This window comes from Alexandromys fortis, unplaced genomic scaffold, assembly GCF_014885135.2.
Source record: "Alexandromys fortis isolate MF-2015 unplaced genomic scaffold, M_Fortis_MF-2015_v1.1 scaffold_81, whole genome shotgun sequence".
Classification (NCBI taxonomy): domain Eukaryota; kingdom Metazoa; phylum Chordata; class Mammalia; order Rodentia; family Cricetidae; genus Alexandromys; species Alexandromys fortis.
In genome coordinates this window covers 4,766,531-4,787,811 of record NW_026067960.1, presented here as the reverse complement: position 1 = coordinate 4,787,811, position 21,281 = coordinate 4,766,531, and the positions used below count along the sequence as shown (strand labels likewise).

Genomic DNA, 21,281 nt, shown 5'->3' with positions numbered 1-21,281 from the left:
CATCAGGAATCAATTCTAAGAACACGAAGGCCCCTTTCCCAATATTGGGGATACATATTTTTTTCTGTTTTTTCTCAAGGTTATGGATAATTGTCATATATAAGAGGTTGGTTTTAAATTGTTATAGGGTTGGAAACAGAACAATAAAGATTAAACTCAGAAATCAGATTTGAAATTAATAAAGGAAAATAGATATGAGAGGACAATGAGGTTGATTATTATATCTACTTGTAACCTAAATTGTCAGCTGTCACCTTCAGATAATTTTCATTGGTATGGATTCTGGTATATTGATATAAATGTAAAATTATTTACCTATTCATGTTTAAGATAATTTATTCATTGACAGAATCTCAAAATTATTTTTTATATTACATATGGTTCTACTTCTGTTTAAAATTTTTTGTACATTGATATCAATGTAAGATTATTTTTCTCATACTATATGTACATTTCTACTTCTATTTAGGATAGTTTGTATATTGCTGCAAATTAAGGTTACTTTTGTCTTATTGCACTATACATTTCTGTATCAGGTTATGATATTTTTATATATTTTCACAACTGAGGTCCTTGTCCACACACTGCACATCTGTTACAGGTTGTTTATTTTATAATGTGAAGCTTTAGTCTTTAAGCTATGTAGGTTATTAAGAATAAGAGGTTAAAAGCCACCCATGTTTGTCAGACTTATGTTAGTTAGGATTTCTAGATGCACAAGGATGTATTCCATATAGAAAGGTAGTCTTCAAACACTTCAAAGACCTTCAGAATATGATATTTAAATGATTTAATGACTTATAATTCTGTTGACATGAGACATGGCTGCCCCTGAAGTGCCAATCTACTATTAACAGGATGAGAGGCAGCGAAGACACTTGCTTTCTTCTTGGCAAAGTATTCCTTTCAGCAAACAACTATCCTTCTGTCAACTGCTGAGAGTAAGCACGCTGTCCAATCTGGATAAGCAGGATACAAGCATAAGCAACTGCTAAGACAGGGTAGGAGAGGTCCTTCAAATTTTCCTGATTCTGAAAATTGTCAGACATTCTAGACCTATAGCCAAAGTTGGTTATCCAATGTTGCAGAAAAACTTTGGGTGACTGCCCAGGCAGCCAGCTCTTTCTGTCATTACCTGCAGCTCTCAGAAGTCTCCTGCTTATATTTGCTGACTCAGGTAATATTGCTTCTTTTCTCAAGTCTTGGATGGGGTTGAGGACTAGGTAGTTATATTACAATCTTCTCATGTGCTAGCTAAGGGTCAATTAGGTACAAGGCGTAGACTCCTCAGGATAAGACAGCTGCTGGAGTAATCTCTATAATTTGCCAATTACCCGTGGTCTAGACATTTAGAATGTGTTTTTTGCTTGATGCCATTCTTGATAGTTGTAGTTTTATTTTTGTTTATATTTGTTTTCTTGTGTTATATTTTTCACTTCTAGACAATACTGGCTAGTTCTTGCTGTATATAGTTTATGTTAGGATAAGAAAATTCTTAATTAGTGAAAAAGGGAAATGCCGTGGGAGCTCACTCCATTCACTCAATGACATTAGGGGTGAAGAGCGATTGGTTTTCTCGGGATCCCTGGCCTGACAAAACTATGGAGGGAGTCACATGCTTTGTCTCTGTCTCTTGGGTAGAGCAGGAACCAGCCTTGTGGTTGGTCCTCATGACTGTTGGGCAGAATGGCAGGACAGGGGCAGCTGGATCAGCAGTGGTATATACTTCATTCTGTAAACCTGAGTCTGTTTTTCCAATTCACTTTTTAATAAACTATTGACCAGACTTCTGTTGGTTCTCACTTCACCAGATACTCAATCATAGGCCCATAACACTTTATTAAATGTTAAGTAGGAAAAGCACAGTGAGAGATGTGGATCTTCCGGCCAGGCAGATGACTGAGATGGACTTTGTTATTATAATAAGATGGAAGAATGCAAAGCATAAAATCCAAAATTTTGCTGCACAGAATGTGTTGGTGGATTTAAATACCATACAACTTAGAGGGGGCTGTAGCTCATTCCACTTTCTACATTTTATTTATTTATTTTTAAGTTTTTCGTTTTATCGAGCTATACATTTTTCTCATTCCATGTCTTCCTCCCCTCTCCCCTATGGCCCCAAACTCCCAATTGACTCAGGAGATCTGGTCTTTTTCACCTTCTATGTAGATACACGTATGACTCTCTTAGCATATTCTTTGTTGTCTAGGTTCTCTGAGATTGTGGACTGTAGGCTGGTTTTGCTTTGCTTTATGTCTAAAAGCCACTTATGAGTGAATGCATATGATATTTGTCTTTCTGGGTCTGGGTTGCCTCACCCAATATGTTTTTTTCTAGATCCATCCATTTGCCTGCAAATTTCAAGATGTTATTATTTTTCACTGCTGTGTAGTACTCTTTTATATAGTTATAAGGGTACCACATTTTCTTTATTCATGTTTTGGTTGAAGTGCATCTAGCTTTTTTCCAGGTTCTGGCTGTTACAAACAATGTTGCTATAAACATGGTTGAACACATGTCCTTGCCTATGTGTATATACCTAACAGTGGTATTACTGGGTCTTGAAGTAGATTGTTTCCTAATTTTCTGGCTATTCCCCATTCTGATTTCCAAAGTGGCTGCACATGTTTGCACTACCACCAGCAATAGAGGAGCATTCCTCTTATCCCAAATCTTGTCCAGCAAATACTCAGGGTATCCAAAACAATCCTGTACAACAAAAGAACTTCTGGGGGTATCACAATCCCAGACTTCAAACTCTACTACAGAGCTCCAGTAATAAAAACAGCCTGGTAGTGGCTTAGAAAAAGACAGGAGGACCAATGGAATCTAATCAAAGTCCCGGATATCAATCAATCCACGCAACTACAAGCACCTGAGTTTTGACAAAGAAGCTAAAAATATAAAATGGAAAAAAGGAAGGATATTCATCAAATGGTGTTGGCATAACTGGATATCAACATGTACAAGATTGCAAATAGATCCATATATATCGCCATGCACAATACTCTAGTCCAAATGAATCAAAGACCTCAACATACGACCAACCACACTGAACCTCATAGAAGAGGTAGTGGTAAGTACACTTGAACACATTGGCACAGCAGACCACTTCCTAAATGTAACCCCAGTAGCACAGACACTTAAGAGCAACAATTGATAAATGGGACCTCCTCAAACTCAGAGGCTTCTGTATAACCAACGACTTAGTTAACAAGACAAAATGGCAGCCCACAGAATGGGGAAAGATCTTCACCAACCCCACATCTGACAGAGGGCTGATATCCAAAATATACAAAGAACTCAAGAACTTGACATCAAAAGTACAAATAATTAAATAAAAAATGGGGTACAGACTTAAACAGAGAATGCTCAGCAGACAGGTCTAAAAGGGTTAAAAGACACTTAAGGAAATGCTCGACATCCTTAGCCATCAGAGAAATGCAAGTCACAACAACTCTGAGATTCCTCTTAAATCTGTCTGAATGGACAAGATCAAATATTTTTAAAATTAAGGACTTTTTAATGCTTTCATTTTGGTACTTCTACACATGGTTTCTCTGTATAGATATGGTATATAGAGTTCCAGGGATCTTGCTCTGTATAGCAGACAGGTCTCAAATTCATAGCGCTTCTACCCTCTGACTTCTGAGTACTGACCGGTACTAGAGCCCTGTGTCAGCACTGTCCCTCAGGTTCCTCTACTGCACCAGGATGGAAAGCTCAGCTTGTACTGCCAACTTGATACAGACAAAATAATTGTAACTTAACCATAAATCCCTATCTAATGCTTATTGCAATCATGTCATCATGACAGGGGTCCTACACAGAACACAAAAAGTCTGCTGTTGTAACCCAAAACAGACATGGAGAAGGCACAGACACGAGCAGTCCAGTGTGGTAGCCCCAATAAAACTTTATTTCTAAAGACGTGGGACAGCCAATTGCCAGTTTAAGAGAGGATAAAAGTTCTCTTTGGTAATCATGAATTATTGTTCCATCTCTTATTTTGTTGGTGACGTTAGTAACGCCTCTTTAAAATAATTTTAATTTGTATTGAAGAAAGATATTTTTCACATAATATACTCTGATCACGTTCTCTCCTCCCCGAACCCTTCACAGATGTTCCCTTGTAGATCGACTTTGTTTCCTGACTGCAAAAATAACTGACACAGTGTATCAATACTAAGTATAAGCGCTCGGCCGAAATATCAGGCTATTACTAATTGGCCCTTACAATTTAAACTGACCCGTCTCTATTAATTACATCTATCACGGGGCCCGTTGCTTTTCCTGTCCCCCAGCCTGTTTTGCTCTCTCAGTGGCTCCTGGTGACTCATCTGACTCTGCACTACTTCTAGAACGTTCCTAGTTTGGCTCTCTTGCTCAATCTCTCCTGCCCAGCTATAGGCCAGGAGCTCTTTACTAAGCAATGATCATAATACATATTTACAGTGTACAAAGATTGTTCCACAGCATCCCCTACATTTCCACCCACCCAAATCCACACACCTTTTATCTCTCAATCATCAAAAACAGGAAAGGAATAATAAGCAGACACGCACAGACACTCACACAGCAAAACCAGAATAGGGCAAAACGAACAAATAGGGAATAAAAAGAATAAGGAAGATGAATAAGAATCATATACACAGACAAACACCCACACACTTGCATACACAGGAAGTCTATACAAAACACAAAATTAGAAAACCGTAAGAGAAAAACAAAAGACCTGTAAGACAGGAGCTTTCTACCACTGTCAGCCGCTTCCAAAGGGAAAATCAGCTTTCTCCAGCAGGATCTCACTGCCCATGAAATCCAAACACAAGGGCAGACCCCGTGCCCAGCAGTACATGGCCAATGCAAAAGAACTCAGTGGTATTTTAGAGGATTGTTGACTCATAATGTTTTGTGTTGGAAAAATATTTTTTTACCTTACAGGTCTTTTGTTTTTCTCTTACGGTTTTCTAATTTTGTGTTTTGTATAGACTTCCTGTGTATGCAAGTGTGTGGGTGTTTGTCTGTGTATATGATTCTTATTCATCTTCCTTATTCTTTTTATTCCCTATTTGTTCGTTTTGCCCTATTCTGGTTTTGCTGTGTGAGTGTCTGTGCGTGTCTGCTTATTATTCCTTTCCTGTTTTTGATGATTGAGAGATAAAAGGTGTGTGGATTTGGGTGGGTGGAAATGTAGGGGATGCTGTGGAACAATCTTTGTACACTGTAAATATGTATTATGATCATTGCTTAGTAAAGAGCTCCTGGCCTATAGCTGGGCAGGAGAGATTGAGCAAGAGAGCCAAACTAGGAACGTTCTAGAAGTAGTGCAGAGTCAGATGAGTCACCAGGAGCCACTGAGAGAGCAAAACAGGCTGGGGGACAGGAAAAGCAACGGGCCCCGTGATAGATGTAATTAATAGAGACGGGTCAGTTTAAATTGTAAGGGCCAATTAGTAATAGCCTGATATTTCGGCCGAGCGCTTATACTTAGTATTGATACACTGTGTCAGTTATTTTTGCAGTCAGGAAACAAAGTCGATCTACAAGGGAACATCTGTGAAGGGTTCGGGGAGGAGAGAACGTGATCAGAGTATATTATGTGAAAAATATCTTTCTTCAATACAAATTAAAATTATTTTAAAGAGGCGTTACTAACGTCACCAACAAAATAAGAGATGGAACAATAATTCATGATTACCAAAGAGAACTTTTATCCTCTCTTAAACTGGCAATTGGCTGTCCCACGTCTTTAGAAATAAAGTTTTATTGGGGCTACCACACTGGACTGCTCGTGTCTGTGCCTTCTCCATGTCTGTTTTGGGTTACAACAGCAGACTTTTTGTGTTCTGTGTAGGACCCCTGTCATGATGACATGATTGCAATAAGCATTAGATAGGGATTTATGGTTAAGTTACAATTATTTTGTCTGTATCAAGTTGGCAGTACAAGCTGAGCTTTCCATCCTGGTGCAGTAGAGGAACCTGAGGGACAGTGCTGACACAGGGCTCTAGTACCGGTCAGTACTCAGAAGTCAGAGGGTAGAAGCGCTATGAATTTGAGACCTGTCTGCTATACAGAGCAAGATCCCTGGAACTCTATATACCATATCTATACAGAGAAACCATGTGTAGAAGTACCAAAATGAAAGCATTAAAAAGTCCTTAATTTTAAAAATATTTGATCTTGTCCATTCAGACAGATTTAAGAGGAATCTCAGAGTTGTTGTGACTTGCATTTCTCTGATGGCTAAGGATGTCGAGCATTTCCTTAAGTGTCTTTTAACCCTTTTAGACCTGTCTGCTGAGCATTCTCTGTTTAAGTCTGTACCCCATTTTTTATTTAATTATTTGTACTTTTGATGTCAAGTTCTTGAGTTCTTTGTATATTTTGGATATCAGCCCTCTGTCAGATGTGGGGTTGGTGAAGATCTTTCCCCATTCTGTGGGCTGCCATTTTGTCTTGTTAACTAAGTCGTTGGTTATACAGAAGCCTCTGAGTTTGAGGAGGTCCCATTTATCAATTGTTGCTCTTAAGTGTCTGTGCTACTGGGGTTACATTTAGGAAGTGGTCTGCTGTGCCAATGTGTTCAAGTGTACTTACCACTACCTCTTCTATGAGGTTCAGTGTGGTTGGTCGTATGTTGAGGTCTTTGATTCATTTGGACTAGAGTATTGTGCATGGCGATATATATGGATCTATTTGCAATCTTGTACATGTTGATATCCAGTTATGCCAACACCATTTGATGAATATCCTTCCTTTTTTCCATTTTATATTTTTAGCTTCTTTGTCAAAACTCAGGTGCTTGTAGTTGCGTGGATTGATTGATATCCGGGACTTTGATTAGATTCCATTGGTCCTCCTGTCTTTTTCTAAGCCACTACCAGGCTGTTTTTATTACTGGAGCTCTGTAGTAGAGTTTGAAGTCTGGGATTGTGATACCCCCAGAAGTTCTTTTGTTGTACAGGATTGTTTTGGATACCCTGAGTATTTGCTGGACAAGATTTGGGATAAGAGGAATGCTCCTCTATTGCTGGTGGTAGTGCAAACATGTGCAGCCACTTTGGAAATCAGAATGGGGAATAGCCAGAAAATTAGGAAACAATCTACTTCAAGACCCAGTAATACCACTGTTAGGTATATACACATAGGCAAGGACATGTGTTCAACCATGTTTATAGCAACATTGTTTGTAACAGCCAGAACCTGGAAAAAAGCTAGATGCACTTCAACCAAAACATGAATAAAGAAAATGTGGTACCCTTATAACTATATAAAAGAGTACTACACAGCAGTGAAAAATAATAACATCTTGAAATTTGCAGGCAAATGGATGGATCTAGAAAAAAACATATTGGGTGAGGCAACCCAGACCCAGAAAGACAAATATCATATGCATTCACTCATAAGTGGCTTTTAGACATAAAGCAAAGCAAAACCAGCCTACAGTCCACAATCTCAGAGAACCTAGACAACAAAGAATATGCTAAGAGAGTCATACGTGTATCTACATAGAAGGTGAAAAAGACCAGATCTCCTGAGTCAATTGGGAGTTTGGGGCCATAGGGGAGAGGGGAGGAAGACATGGAATGAGAAAAATGTATAGCTCGATAAAACGAAAAACTTAAAAATAAATAAATAAAATGTAGAAAGTGGAATGAGCTACAGCCCCCTCTAAGTTGTATGGTATTTAAATCCACCAACACATTCTGTGCAGCAAAATTTTGGATTTTATGCTTTGCATTCTTCCATCTTATTATAATAACAAAGTCCATCTCAGTCATCTGCCTGGCCGGAAGATCCACATCTCTCACTGTGCTTTTCCTACTTAACATTTAATAAAGTGTTATGGGCCTATGATTGAGTATCTGGTGAAGTGAGAACCAACAGAAGTCTGGTCAATAGTTTATTAAAAAGTGAATTGGAAAAACAGACTCAGGTTTACAGAATGAAGTATATACCACTGCTGATCCAGCTGCCCCTGTCCTGCCATTCTGCCCAACAGTCATGAGGACCAACCACAAGGCTGGTTCCTGCTCTACCCAAGAGACAGAGACATAGCATGTGACTCCCTCCATAGTTTTGTCAGGCCAGGGATCCCGAGAAAACCAATCGCTCTTCACCCCTAATGTCATTGAGTGAATGGAGTGAGCTCCCACGGCATTTCCCTTTTTTCACTAATTAAGAAGGTTCTCATCCTAACATAAACTGTATGCAGTATTGTCCAGAAGAGAAAAAGATAATAACATAAATAAAAATGAAAATACAACCATCAAGAATGGCATCAAGCAAGAAACACATTCTAAATGTCTAGACCACGGGTAATTGGCAAATTATAGAGATTGCTCCAGCAGCTGTCCTATCCTGAAGAGTCTAAGTCTTGTACCTAATTCACCCTTAGCTAAGGCACGAGAGAATTGTAATATAACTAACTACCTAGTCCTCAACCCCATCCAGGACCTGAGAATGGAAGCAATAGTACCTGCGTCAGCAAATGCAAGCAGGTGAGTTGCAGGAAATGACAGAAAGAGCTGGCTGCCTGGACAGTCACCCAAAGTTTTTCTGAAACCTTGAAGCATCCAACTTTGGCTATAGGTCTAGAAGGTCTGACAGACCATTTTCAGAAGCAGGAAAATTTGAAGGACCTCTCCTACCCTGTCTTAGCAGTTGCTTATCCTTGTATCCTGCTTGTCCAGATTGGACAGCGTGCTTACTCTCGGCAGTTGACAGAAGGATAGTTGTTTGCCTGATAGGAATATTTGCCAAGAAGAAAGCAAGTGTCTTCGCTGCCTCTCATCCGTTTAACAGTAGATTGGCACTTCAGGGGCAGCCATGTCTCATGTCAACCCAATTACAAGTCATTGAAACATTTAAATGTCATATTCTGTAGGTCTTTGAAGTGTTTGAAGACTTCCTGTCTCTATGGAATACATCCTTGTGCATCTAGAAAACCTAACTAACATGATTATATGTCTGAAAAATATCAGTGACTTTTAATATATAATTCCTAATAACCTATATAGATTAAAGACTAAGGCTTCACATTATAGAAATAAACAATCTGTAACAGATGTGCAGTATATGGACAAGGACCTCAGTTGTGACAATATATAAAAAATATCATAACCTGAGGAAGAAACACATAGTGCAATATGACAAAAGTAACCTTAATTTGCAGCAATATACAAAATATCCTAAATAGAAATAGAAACATTCATACATACAGTATGAGAAAAATAATCTTACATTGATATCAATATACAAATATACTTTAAAAGGAAGTAGAAACACATATGCAATATAAAAAATAATTTTGAATTTATATCAATAAATAAATATTAAAAAGGAATAGGTAAATAATTTTGCATTTGTATCTATATACCAGAATTTATACCAAATGCAAATTATCTAAAGCTGATAGCTGACTATTTAGATTACAAGTAGATATAATCATGTACCTCATTGTTCTATCATATCTATCCTCATTTTTATTCCAAATTAGATTCCTGAGTCTAATCTTTATTATTCTGTTTACATCCCTATAACAATTTAAAACCAACCTCTTATACATGACAATTATCCATAACCCTGTGAAAAAACAGAAAAATATTCATCCTACATATTGAGACAGGGACCTTCCTGTTTCTAGAATAAATATTGCTGTTTAGGAGGCATGGACATCTCTAGGGGATCCTGTAAAGAAAACTAAAACAGCTGGGTGGGTATGGTGCACGCCTTTAATCCCAGCACTCAGGAGGCCAAAGCAATGGGATTCTATGAGTTTGAGGCCTGGTCTTCAGAGTGAGTTCCAGGTTAGACTCCAAAGCTACACAGAGAAACTCTGTCTCAAAAAACCAAAACCAAACAACCAAACAAAAACAAAACAAGTCAAGCAGTGATTAAGTCTCATGACTAGTTGGAATATGTGCAGCCAGTCTCAGAGGAATGGGGGTAACAATTCTCTCAAGATCTGACTGGAATTCTCTAAAAGGGTTGACTGTCTCAGCTGGCCACTTTGGAATTGTCCTGAGCAGTGTGTAGTCCAAAGCCATTCTTTGAGTGGTGTTTATCAGCTCAATGTTATCACATACCGAGGCAGAGTTGTTGTTGTGAGGTCCCCTAGTCTTTTGGAAAACTTCAACAATCACAGTTAGGAAAATTTATTGTTCACTGTGGAACATATAAACATTATTAATGACAAAATGGAAAGTTTAAATTTTAAGATAATGATATATCTAAAGAAAGGTTATAAATAGTCAAAAAATAAGCATTAGGGGAAAGAGATTTGTTCTAACAATAGTCACTAGATTTTGGTTTGCTCCTGTCCTACACAAGGTGTCTCTTCTCTTATGAGACAGAGACTCTGAATTTTTACTTTAATAACATGTTTCAATTAAGACAATAAGAGACTCACACTCCAACTCCAAAGCCTGCTTTAATTGAGTTGGGTCTTCAACATTTTGAGAAATTGAGAGATATTAATTTTTAGGTAGTGAGAAATTACCTTCTAGAGAATATTGGTGCTAACAGCTCACATTTTTCTTTGTACAGTATTTTTTCTTGATAGTTTTTCTTTATTCTATAGCTGCCTAGATGTTCAAGGTCTTTTGACTCCTTAAGATGGGTATTTCTATTTTCCTGTAAATACAAATATTAGAACGCTGCCTTGACCCTTATTGGATTAGTTTTCTTTTGACATGTTGAACTGTCACATAGGGTGATGAGCTATCAATTCTCCTTGTTAAAGACCTCTCCTTGATATAGGAGGCCACTTGTTTGTTTTCCTGGCCACCAAGACTCACAATATTCACACAATTAATCTGTGTATGACCACTTGGTTGTGACTTGCCAGGAAAAGTTCTGGCATCTAATTCTGGAAGGGCTAAATGGCTTCTCTCTGTCTCTACCTACTTTCTCCCAGATTTCAGTTTAGTTTACAAACCTACCTCTATTCTGCTCTGTACAGGCCCAAGACAGTTTCTTTATTCACTAACCAATTAAGGCAACACATATACAGAAGGACTTCCCACATCACCTCCCCTTTTGTGTCTAAATAGAAAGGAAGGTTTTTAACTTAACACAGAAAAAATACATATAATCATATAGTTATCAAGCAAAAATTACAGTTACAATATCTATATCTACATTATCTTTCATCATAATTAAGGAAAACTATAACTATATATTCATCAACTCCATCAAAGACTCCAGAAGGATATAATATTACCAAAGTAAACAGGAATGCATTGTAAGAAACTTCCAAAACTCTAAAATTGACAGAAACATCTCACTTTCTGGCCAGTCACCCAAAGTTCTTCTATACCATTGGGGCATCCATCTTCATCCTACAGGCACATAGTATCCAGCAGACTTTTCCATGAAACAGGAAATTTCAAAAACAGTTCCACCTATATTGGCAGTTAGTCCGTCAGTCTCTTTGGTGTCCTGAAGAATGTCTGGCAGACTCTTTTTGCTCTTTCATGAAGCACAAACCCCAAAGGATGATCTCACCTTCTTTAGGCAACGTTAGCAATCATTTCCCTGTATGCTCTTATCATACAGCAAAGCATCAAGCAGTCCAGGCAAGAGCAATTTCTTACCCAAATGGTTAACCAACACCATAATGAGCCTCTTCAGTGCCCATCATCCTCTCGAAGAAGCTTGGTGCTGCCAGGAGCAGATGCATCTCATTGTCATGAAAAATACTAACTTCTTAAAAATATTTTAAGTGCCATATGCTGTAGTCATTGAATGGTTAGAAGAATGCCTATCCATCTGAAATTCATATCTGTCCATCTAGAAAATCTAACATGACTACAAGCTTGAATATTAAATAAGATTATCTATTAACCTATATTTCTTAATTATACGTTACATTTTAAATGAGCTAGACAAACACAATACCTTAAACAAGAACAGATACACACACACACACACACACACACAATATAGCAAAATTGACCTTAAATTTGTATAAATACACCAAGATCCATACCAAAGCATATCTCTATAGCAAATGTTTATAAACAATCATTTAGGGAATTTGAGTGTAGTTCTCTCCAAATTGCTTTCTGCTTTTTGTTGGGTGAAGTAATTTTGGGGGGTGTTCATGGTGACCTTTGAGGGACTTGGTCCATTAAACCACATTAGTCTGGAATTAATGCACAGGTTCTCATCTTCTATGGAAACAAAAGCAGAACATCTTTTCCAAAGCAACATATCCTTAGACTCAAATTTTGAAGTTGAGATAACTTAAAAATATATATGTTGACCCACGGAGACAGTGGGGCTAATCTATTGGGAGCTCACCAAGGCCAGCTGGACTGTGACTGAAAAAGCATGGGATAAAACCGGACTCTCTGAATATGGCGGACAATGAGGGCTGCTGAGAAGCCAAGGACAATGGCACTGGATTTTGATCCTACTTCATGTTCTGGCTTTGTGGGAGCCTAGCCAGTCTGGATGTTCGCCTTCCTAGACCAGGATGGAGCGGGGAGGACTTTGGACTTTCCACAGGGCAGGGAACCCTGACTGCTCTTCAGACTGGAGAGGGAGGGTTCTACAATATTTTTCCATGGATAATGAAATATCTTCCTGGATCACACCAAACAGTTTTCAGAAACTGGGGAAAACTGAAATCGTTTGTTTCTTCAATGATTGACAATCACCGGAGAGATTGGGATCCTGATGAGCCAAGAGACTTCATTGATGCTTTCCTCGCAGAAATGACAAAGCACCCAGAGAAGACTACAAGTTTCAGTGAAGAAAATCTCATCTGCACCACTCTGGACCTCTTCCTTGCTGGAACCGAGACAACATCCACGACCCTGCGCTGGGCTCTGCTCTACATGGCTCTCTACCCAGAAATCCAAGAAAAAGTACAGGCTGAGACTGACAGAGTGATTGGCCAGAGGAGACAAGCAAGCCCGGCTGACCGAGAGTCCATGCCCTACACAGATGCTGTAATCCATGAGGAGACAAGCAAGCCCGGCTGACCGAGAGTCCATGCCCTACACAGATGCTGTAATCCACGAGGGGCAGAGAATGGGAAACGTTGTCCCCTTTAATGTTCCCAGGGAAGTGTCAAAGGACACAAATTTGGATGGATTCCACTTGCCGAAGGGCACGGTGATTCTAACCAACCTGAGTGCACTCCACAGTGACCCCAAAAAGTGGGCCACCCCGAAAATCTTCAATCCAGAGCACTCTTTGGAGAATGGACAGTTTAAGAAGAGAGAGTCCTTTCTGCCTTTCTCAACGGGAAAGAGAGTTTGCCTGGGAGAACAATTGGCCAGGTCTGAGCTATTCATTTTCTTCACTGCTCTTATGCAAAACTTTACCTTCAATGAGAAGCTGAGCCTGAAGTTCAGAAATGGCCTCACACTCACTCCAGTCAGTCACCGCCTCTGTGCTGTCCCCAGACTGTGATGCTGGAGAAGGAAGGAAAAGAAGAAATGGTGGATGTCCTGAAGGTTGCCAGCCTTGCTCATATGAGAGGAGAGTAATGTCAGAGAATGAAAGCGACTCCAGAAATGGTGAAGGAATTGAGCTAAAAGCATTGAATCAAATTTCTGGACGTTGAACCCTAATTTTGTGGTGGGAAAATCATTTATGATCTCAATGGCTTATCTTTTTATCTAATAGTTGCTATGGGATTGATGATTCCTCCTATAATGAAAATGCATTGAAAACTAATTGCTGAATTAAAAATGCTAAGTGCATCATGAAAAAAAAATATATGTTGTTTATTTAGCTACTTCATAGTCAAAAATTCAAAGAAAACAAATAATATACATAATTCAGACTCTCTGTGTATATTTCATATTTATATGGCTTATTTGTTTTTACTCTGTTACTCTTAATATTTATTTTATTATCTTTACTCTTTTAATCTATGACTGTCTATACCCTATCCCTTTAAAGAAAATGTTCTATTTTATTTACAAACCATTTATTTCTTTTTATAACTCTCTATACTTTTTTCTTTTCTATCCAAAGCCTATGTACATTTATCCAACACTGTGACCCATTTAGAGGTCATTTTTATCTGGATATTTCTTATTGTATAGCTGTAACTCTTTTCTAAAATGAAGCACTTCTTAAAATGTTAAGCCTCAGCATGACTAAGGCCAAGGCTGTTTTGCCTTTTACCTCCTCCCAGTCCAACCTGGTGGGGCAGATATCTGTTTGGTGTGAACCTTGGTCACAGCCCCATGGTCAGGCACACACTGTCTATGTTGCCATTAAGCATGTTGCAGTAGTCTGTTCAGGAACCCCATTTAAATGTTCAGCCTCCTAAGAGAGCCAGAGTTCATGCTGCCAACATGGACCAGAAAGCCACCATTTCAAAAAGGCGTGGCTTTTTTTCTGCTATGGGTGAATTAGGAAAACCTCTCTTAAGACACCTGCTGTATGCTGCCTGGTTAAAAAAAAATGCAGCTACACTTTGTTTTTCTATGTCTAGAGTTCATTTCCAAGCTTTCTCAGGATTTACGTGGACATAGTCAACCAAGTTGGAGTGCCAATTTGTTGTAGGAGGCTGCTTGTTTGTTTCCTGGCTGCCCAGACTCCCAAAATAATCATATAGAAACTATATTATTTAAATAATGCTTGGTCCATTAGCTCTAGATTCTTATTAGCTAACTTTTATATCTTGATTTACCCCATCTCTATTAATGTGTGCATCTCCATGTGGCTGTGGCTTACTGGATAAAGTTTCAGCATCTGTCTGTGGCAGGGCTACGTGGTTGCTCTCTGCCTTTCTCCCAGCATTCAGTTTAGCTTTACCAACCTAACTCTATTATGCTCTGCGCAGAGCAAAGACAGATTCTTTATTCACCAACCAGTAAAAGCAAAACATATACAGAAGAACTTCCCATATCATCTCTTGTTCAAATTAAATCTTTATTAATTTTGATGCTATGCATAGCTTTATATCCCATCCATTCATCCATCCATCCACATATCCATACACCCACTCATACATACATCCACCCATCCATCCATCCACCCATCCATCCATCCACCCACCAACCCATTCATCCATCCATCCACTAATCCACCCATCATTCCTACAATACCTCTTACTTTACCCATGTCAACATTTAACTTTGCCCACAGAAGCTTCTCCACAGTGGGCAGCAGGCAGAGGACAGAGAATAAGAGACTGACTGCTCAGCCATACATGAGAGGCTTCATCTACTCCATTACCACTAAGACTCAGAGAACATGAAGGAAGAAGATATAGAAAGAAGGTAAGAACCAGAAATGGGAAGCCTAATGTGGAGTGATGTCCTTGGCCATGACATGGTCATTGTAGTGATGAGCCCACAGCACCTGGCATTACCTGGGTGAGATCAAGGCAGACAAACGCCAGCACAGATTGGTGAAAGGGATCGCTCCCTTCCTGAGGAGCTGTGAGAAGTGGGTAGCAGCTGGAACAGAAAAATCATTGTTTTTTCAGAAGCAGAATCCATTGTGTTCCTCATGATCCACTGAATGGCCCACACTGAACAATGTGTGCAGCACTAACCCGACTTGGTGAGTTTTCAATGGAAAGCTACAGCAACAATACTACACATAGGAACGTACAAAAGAACTGCAAAAATAACTGATACGGGGGAGGGAAGAGTGAGCCGTGGAGGAATAAGAGAGGGAATATTGGAAGAGACAGCTAAAATTAAGGGCCACAAATGAGTGGACGTAGGTAAAGTTTCTACAATCGAAATATCTTTTAAAATGATTATACATATATATGTATCAATATACACATATACATTGATCCATATATGTATATGCATAGACACATATGTAATTTAATAGAACTCCAAGTGGAACTACCTAATAATAGGAAAAACAAAGTCCTAGGTAGACAACTGTCATCACTGAAGGACTCCTCAGTGACAGGATTGGCTTGCATATAATTTAGTAGCTGGCCATGGGCCTGATGAACATGTAATCCTCCAAATATCTCAGGCTAAAGTTATGATTGTTTGATGCTCTCCACAAACTGACATTAAGGCCCCACTGGTAGTGACATCAGTTACATAACTCACTGAGCATGAAGAAGTAGATCTGATGTGTACCTACAGCCATCATCCCTCCTCACTACTGATCATGGCACTGGAAGGTACTCTACACCAACCACAGGTCAAAGATAAACACCAATCTAGAAAGACACCTGTCTCAGTCAGTGTTCTGTTGCTCTGAAGAGACTCCATACCACTGTAACCCTTATAAACAAAAACATTTAATAGGGGTTGGATTTAAGTTGCAGAGATTCAAGTCCTCTGTCATTGAGACATAAAGCATGGGGACATGCAGGCAGATATGATGCTGAAGAAATACCTGAGAGGCCTGCATCCAGGTCTGCAAGTAGCAGGAAAAGAAACTCTGGGGCTTGGCATTGAATTTTCAAGCCTCAGAGTCTACCCACAGAAATATACTTCCTCCAACATGGACACATATCCTATTCCTTTAAAATAGTGTCACAACCTGATGACCAAGGCATTCAACCCTACAAGGATACCAAGGCCATTCTTATTGAAACAACTACAAAACCCTTTGGGCTACACTGGCAACCTGTCCTCATGACACGTTCGTACAATAGTGACATAAATTTTGTGTGAGCAAACAAACACCACCTGATTGTTTATAATGCCCACACTATGAGATAGAATTCATCCCTGACACTCCTCAGATGGTCAAGAACCTGAGACTAGTAAGTCCAAAACCTAGAGGTAAACAAATACCCCAGTTCCTCTAAAGGAATGTGGCAATGCAGCACTCGAAGGCTTCTGCTGTGCTCACAGAACAGCATCTCATCAGCCATCATCAGAGAAGCTTCCTCCTGCAGAAAATGGGAACAAATAGAAACCGCAGCTGACAATGTACAGAGCGAGAGACCCTGGAACACCAGAGCTGAAGGGATGTCTCATCAAACCCTCCCTTGGGGCTCAGGAGCATTGGGGAAGGGGCGACAGGAGGATTGTAGGGGCAGAGGGAAAGGCAGACACCAAGGAAACACAACAGGCTGAGGCACAGCCGCACCCACTCAGACTGTGACCGCATGCACAGAGCCTGCACAGGTCTGAGGAGGTGGACACAGCCCTGTGTGTGAGACAGGAGCTTTCTACCACTGTCAGCCGCTTCCAAAGGGAAAATCAGCTTTCTCCAGCAGGATCTCACTGCCCATGAATCCAAACACAAGCGCAGACCCCGTGCCCAGAAGTACATGGCCAATGCAAAAGAACTCAATTGTATTTTGGACTATTATTGAGTCATAATGCTTTTTGTAAGAAAAATATTTTTTTACCTTACAAGTCCTTTGTTTTTCTCTTATGGTTTTCTAATTTTGTGATTTGTATAGACTTCCTGCTTATGCAAGTGTGTGGGTGTTTGTCTGTGTATATGATTCCTATTCATCTTCTTTATTCTTTTTATTCGTTGTTTGTTCGTTTGCCCTCTTCTGATTTTCCAGCGTGTGTGCGTGCATGTGTGCGTGTGGGCGCGTTTGTGTCTCTTTATTATTCATTGATTGTTACTGAAGATGGAGAGATAATATGGATGTGGATTTGCGTAGATGGAAAGCTTTGAACAGTCTTTGTACATTGTAAATATGTATTATGATCATTGCTTAATAAAGAGCCAGTGGGCCTATTGCTGAAAAGGAAAGTTGGGCAAGAGATACAAACTAGGCGAAGTGGTGCAGAGTCAGATGAGTCACCAGGAGCCACTGAGGAGCAAAACAGGCTGGGGACAGGAAAATCCATGAGCCACGTTTCAAGATGTAGATTATTAGAAAGGGGTCGATTTAAACTGTAAGAGCCAATTGGTATGAGCCTGAATTATTGGCTGAACACTTACAATTGAGTATTGATACTCTGTGTCGGTTATTTAGTAAGTGGCAGGCAGGAAACAAAGGCTATCCACAAGGAAGATCAGTGAAGAGTTCCGGGAGAAGGAATGTCATCAAAATAAATTGTATGAACAATATCTTTCTTCAATACCAATTCAAATTATTTTAAAGACGAATACTAACTTCACCAACAAAAAAAGGAAGGAATAATAATTCATGATTACCAAAGAAATCTGTTATCCTCCATTACAGGCTCTTGGCTCTTCCATGTCCCTACCAATAAAGTTTTATTGGGACTACCACACTGGATTGCTCATGTTTGTGTCTCCTCCATGTCTGTTATGGGTTACAGCAACAGAATATCTGTATTGTGTATAGGACACACTTTATAAAGAAACAATTGCGATAAGCATTAGACAGAGACTTACAGTTCTTGGCACTATTAGTTCATCTTCAATTATTAGCAGTACAAGCTGAATTTTGTTCCCTTGTGCTAGATCTAAAAGTACAGGTACCTGTTTGTGTGTGGTGACCCAGGACTTAAATACCAGCACTCAGAAGGCAAAGAGTTAAGGCTGCAAAATCTCTGATGTACAGAGTAAGTTCCCTGGAACTCTATACAGGCGGGACTATACAGAGAAAACCTGAGTACAAGAACAAAAAAAAAATCTTAAAATAAAAAAAAAATTTAATCTTGGCCATTTTGTCAGGTTTACGATGGAATCTCAGAGTCGTTTTGGTTTGTGTTTCTCTGATGGATAAAGATGTAGGCATTTCCTTAAGTGTCTTTTAGCCCTTTGACTTTTATTTGTTGAGAGTTCTCTCAGTCTGTACCTCATTTTTTATTGGATTCTTTGTTCTTTTGATGTCAAGTTTCTTGAATTCTTTGTATATTTTGGAGATGAGCCCTCTTTCAGATGTGAAGTGCGTAAAGATTTTTCTCATTCTGTAGGCTGCCGTTTTGTCTTGTTGACCGTGTCCTTTCCTTTCAGAAGTGTCTCAGTTTCAGGAGGTCCCATTTGTTAAATGTTGCTCCAGTGTCTGTGCTATTGGGGTTATATTTAGGAAGTGGTTTCCTGTGCCAATTGGTTCAAGTGTACTTCCCACTTTCTCTTCTAGTAGGTTCAGTGTAGTTGATTGTATGTTGAGGTCTTTTGATTCATTTGGACTAGAGTATTGTGCATAGCAATAGATATGGCTCTATTTGCATTCTTTTTACACATTGATATCCAGTTTTGCCAGCATCATTTGGTGAATATCCTTCCTTTTTTCCACTTCATATTTTTAGCTTATTTGTCAAAATTCATGTGTTCGGAGGTGTGTGGATTGATATGCAGGTCTTCGATTAGATTCCATTGGTCCTCCTGTCTTTTTCTATACCAATATAAGGCTGTTTTCATTACTGGAGCTCTATATTGAAGTCTGGGATTGTGATGCCTCTAGAAGTTTTATTTTGTTGTTGTTGTACAGGATTGTTTTGGGATATCCTGGGTTTTGCTGGACAGGATGTGGAATAAAAGGAATGTTCCTTCATTGCTGGTGTGAGTAAAAATGTGTATGGCTACTTAGGAAATCAGTATGACGATTTCTCAGAAAATTAAGAAACAATCTAGCTCAAGACCCAGCAATACCACTGTTGGGTATATACCCTAAACACAAGAGCATGTTTTCAACTATGTTCACAGTAGCATTGTTGGTAATAGCCATAACCTGCAAACAGCCTAGATGTCCCTCAACCAAAGAATGAATAAAAGAGATATTGTACATTTACACAGTGTAAAAAAAAATGACGTCTTGAAATTTGCAGGCAAATAAGTGTATCTTTAAAAAAACATATTGAGGATGGTAACCCAGATCCAGAAAGAGATATATTATATCTATACTCACATAAGTAGCTTTTAGGCATAAAGGAAAGAAATACAAGCCTAAAAGTCACAACCCCAGAGAAACTAGACGACAAAGAGAACCATAATAGGGACATACATGGGTCTACATAGGAAGGTTAAAAAAAAAAAAAAAGAGACCAGATCTCCTGAGTAAATTGGGAGCTTAGGAGTCACAGCAGAGGGTAGAAGGGGAGAGGGGAAAAAGGAGGGGAGTGCATAAAAATGTATAGCTCAAATAAAGCCATAAAAAATTCAAAAATAAATAAATAAAACGTAGAAAGTAGAGTGAGCTACAGCCCCCTCTAAGTCATATGGTATGAAAATCTACCAACGCATTCTGTGCATACAAAATTTCAGATTTCCTGCTTTGTGTTTTCCCATCTTATTATAGTAAAAAAAAAATGTCCATTTCAGTCACACCTGTTGGACCTAAGCTCCTTTCCACTCACCAGGCTTTTCCTATATAACATTTTATATGTAGTGTTATGGGCCTGTGATTGAGTATCTGGTGAAGTGAGAACCCACAAAAGTCTGGTCAATAGTTTATTAACGGGTGCAAAAGAAAAACATTCTCAGTTTTAGAGAGCAAGGTAGATGCCCCTGCTGATCCATCTGCCCCTGTCCTGCCATTCTGCCCAACAGTCATGAGGACCAACTACAAGGCTGGCTCCTGCTCCACCCAAGAGACAGAGAATATGACTCCCTCCTCAGTTTTGCCAGGTCAGGGATCCTGAGAAAACCACTCCCATAGGGCTCTTCACCCCTAATGTCATTGAGTGAATGGAGTGAGCTCCCACAACATTTCCCTTTTTCTCTAATTAAGAATTTTCTCATCCTAACATAAACTATATACAGTAAGAACTAGCCAGTATTGTCCAGAAGAGAAAAAGTTAATAACATAAACAAAAATGAAACTATAACCATCAAGAATGGCATCAAGCAAGAAACACATTCTAAATGTCCAGACCACAGGTAATTGGCAAATTACAGAGATTACTCCAGCAGCTGTCCTATCCTGAAGAGTCTAAGTCTTGTACCTAATTCACCCTTAGCTAAAACACAAGAGGATTGTAATATAACTATCTAGTCCTCAACCCCATCCAAAACCTGAGAAGGAAAGTAATATTACCTGAGTCAGCAAATGCAAGCAGGCAACTTCTGAAAGCCACAAGAAATGACAGAAAGAACTGGCTGCCTGGACAGGCACCCAAAGTTTCTCTGCAGCATTGGATAAACAACTTTGGCTATAGGCCTAGAATGTCTGACAGACCATTTTCAGAATAGGAAAATTTGAAGGACCTGTCCTACCCTGTCTTAGCAAGGTTCAGCAGTTGCTTATCCTTGTATCCTGTTTGTCCATATTGGACAGTGTGCTTACTCTCAGCAATAGAAACAAGGATAGTTGTTTGTCCACTAGGAATACTTTGCAAGGAGAAAGCAAGTTTTTTCAGTGCCCTTCATCCTCTTAAGAGTAGATTGGTGCTTCTGGAGCAATAGTGTGTCTTGTCAACAGAATTATAAGTTATTAAAAC

General features: G+C 39.2%; 1 protein-coding gene across 1 annotated transcript in view; it reads left to right on the top strand.

Annotated features, from left to right (window-relative positions):
- LOC126508049 (cytochrome P450 2J4-like) overlaps positions 1–13,434 on the top strand; it is a 129,799-nt gene extending 116,365 nt beyond the window's left edge. Inside the window, exons 4-5 of the mRNA XM_050152928.1 lie at positions 12,549–12,930; positions 12,989–13,434. Coding sequence (XP_050008885.1) covers positions 12,549–12,930; positions 12,989–13,434 — 828 coding nt within the window. The remainder of the gene's footprint in view (positions 1–12,548; positions 12,931–12,988) is intronic.
- Positions 13,435–21,281: the final 7,847 nt, after the last annotated feature.